The 1,609-nt window shown below is 48.2% G+C and overlaps 1 protein-coding gene across 1 annotated transcript in view; it reads left to right on the top strand.

Moving 5' to 3' along the window:
- Positions 1-534: 534 nt before the first annotated feature.
- LOC101340868 (zinc finger protein 585A) overlaps positions 535-1,609 on the top strand; it is a gene marked incomplete at its 3' end in the record, with an annotated part of 56,469 nt that continues 55,394 nt past the window's right edge. The window contains 1 exon segment of the mRNA XM_023742250.1: positions 535-678. Within this exon segment, the coding sequence (XP_023598018.1) occupies positions 535-678 (144 nt within the window).

Here is a 1,609-nt window from a genome sequence, read left to right as displayed (position 1 = left end):
TACTATTATTAGAATTAGGGTTAGGGTTGAGGTTAATGAAGATACAACCCCAACCTTCAGAAGGGACAACGTGACTACTCCCACCCACCCCCACCACCGGTGGTATCTTCCAGGAGAGGTCTGAACTACCCCGTCTCCCCGGTGGTTTCGCCCAGGAGGTGATTATACTATTGTAAACCCTCCACCATCTTCAGTTTCTCCAAAAAGCGGAATGTACCATCCTGATTTTACTATACTCCCCCCACCAGCCTGCTGGTTTCCCCCCAGGAATCGGCTGTTGCATATAAGACGTCTCTCCCTCGGTGCCTTTTCCTTCCGTGCTCCCCGGTTCCCCCTCTTCCCTGGTGGTTTCTCCCAGCAGATAACTGCTCTTCGCACTGCGCCGTACTCTGATGGGCGATTTAGAGCGCTGGGCCCCAACTCCAATTTCTTCCTCTTCTCGGAAGCCTACCCAAGCAAGGACCATACCATCCCTTCCATGTGACAGTCTCATTATCCTGCTCTGTGAAACTGGGTCAGAGTTCGATTCCCACGATGGCGGCCCGCACAGAGCATCATCCGGTGGGAGCGGCCATATTCTGTGCCCTACAGCGCCTCTTTTGGAAACCGAACGAAGTCCCTGGCAGCGTTTATCCGCGCTACGTTGACTGTTCGCCGCGTGCCGCTTCCGACGAGACTGTGAGGACGCAATACTAACAAGCCCTGTGGGAGGAGCTAGAGGTCGGACAGGAAGCGGAAGTGGTCCTCGGAAGGCTGTCTCGCAGCGCCTGTCGCGAGCGGGTGTGTGGTTTAACGCACAGCGATCTGTGAGGCGATTTTGGTTGGTGTTACTTGGGCATTCTCGTGGCACAGTGGTTAAGAGCTCGGCTGCTAACCATAAAGGTTGGCAGTTCGAATCCACTAGCCGCTCCTTGGAAACCCTCTGGAGGAGTTCTCCTCTGTCCTATAGGGTCGCTATGAGTCGGACTCGACGGCAACGGGTTTTACGGGGTCAGTGATGGGGTGTGTCCGTAGAGTTAGCGATGATGGTCTCTGGGCTCAGTGATGGAGTCTGTGGCAACAAGATGAATGTCTGTAAGGTCTCTGGAGTCAGTGATGGGATCTTTGAGATGAATGGGGTTTGGGGGGTCAGTGGTCAATGACAGAGAGTCTGTGGGGTCAGCCATGGGGGTCGGTGGGGGTCTGTGATGAGCTTGCTTTCTAATGAGTTGAAAGTTAAGCTAATTAATTTTCAGCTTTCCTTAATGTAAGCATTCACAAACTTTGGTATGTAACATTTTCTTTGTTGTTCAAATCTTAAGTGTTCTCTTTTTAAAATTTCAGTTATTATTTCTTTGACCCATAAGAAGTGCTTTTTTAGTTTTCAAATAATGCCCTCTGTATAATGCTCATTCTTTGATGAGTTAAAAAATTGTTTTATGGCCTAGTTAATGACCAGTTTTCATAAAGGTCACATCTATTACATGAAACAATGTGTGTTCACTAATTAACTTTTTTTTTTTTGGTCTGCCTGATTAATTACAGAGGAAGGTAAACGACTCAGACTGGAAAGATGATATGTTTACTTGTCCTTTTTGCCAGTTTCTGCTTTATATATTTTAAGCTATAT

This window comes from Trichechus manatus, unplaced genomic scaffold, assembly GCF_000243295.1.
Source record: "Trichechus manatus latirostris isolate Lorelei unplaced genomic scaffold, TriManLat1.0 scaffold00207, whole genome shotgun sequence".
NCBI lineage: Eukaryota > Metazoa > Chordata > Mammalia > Sirenia > Trichechidae > Trichechus > Trichechus manatus.
Note: the sequence above shows the minus strand (reverse complement) of the source record. Positions and strands in the feature narration are given on the sequence as shown.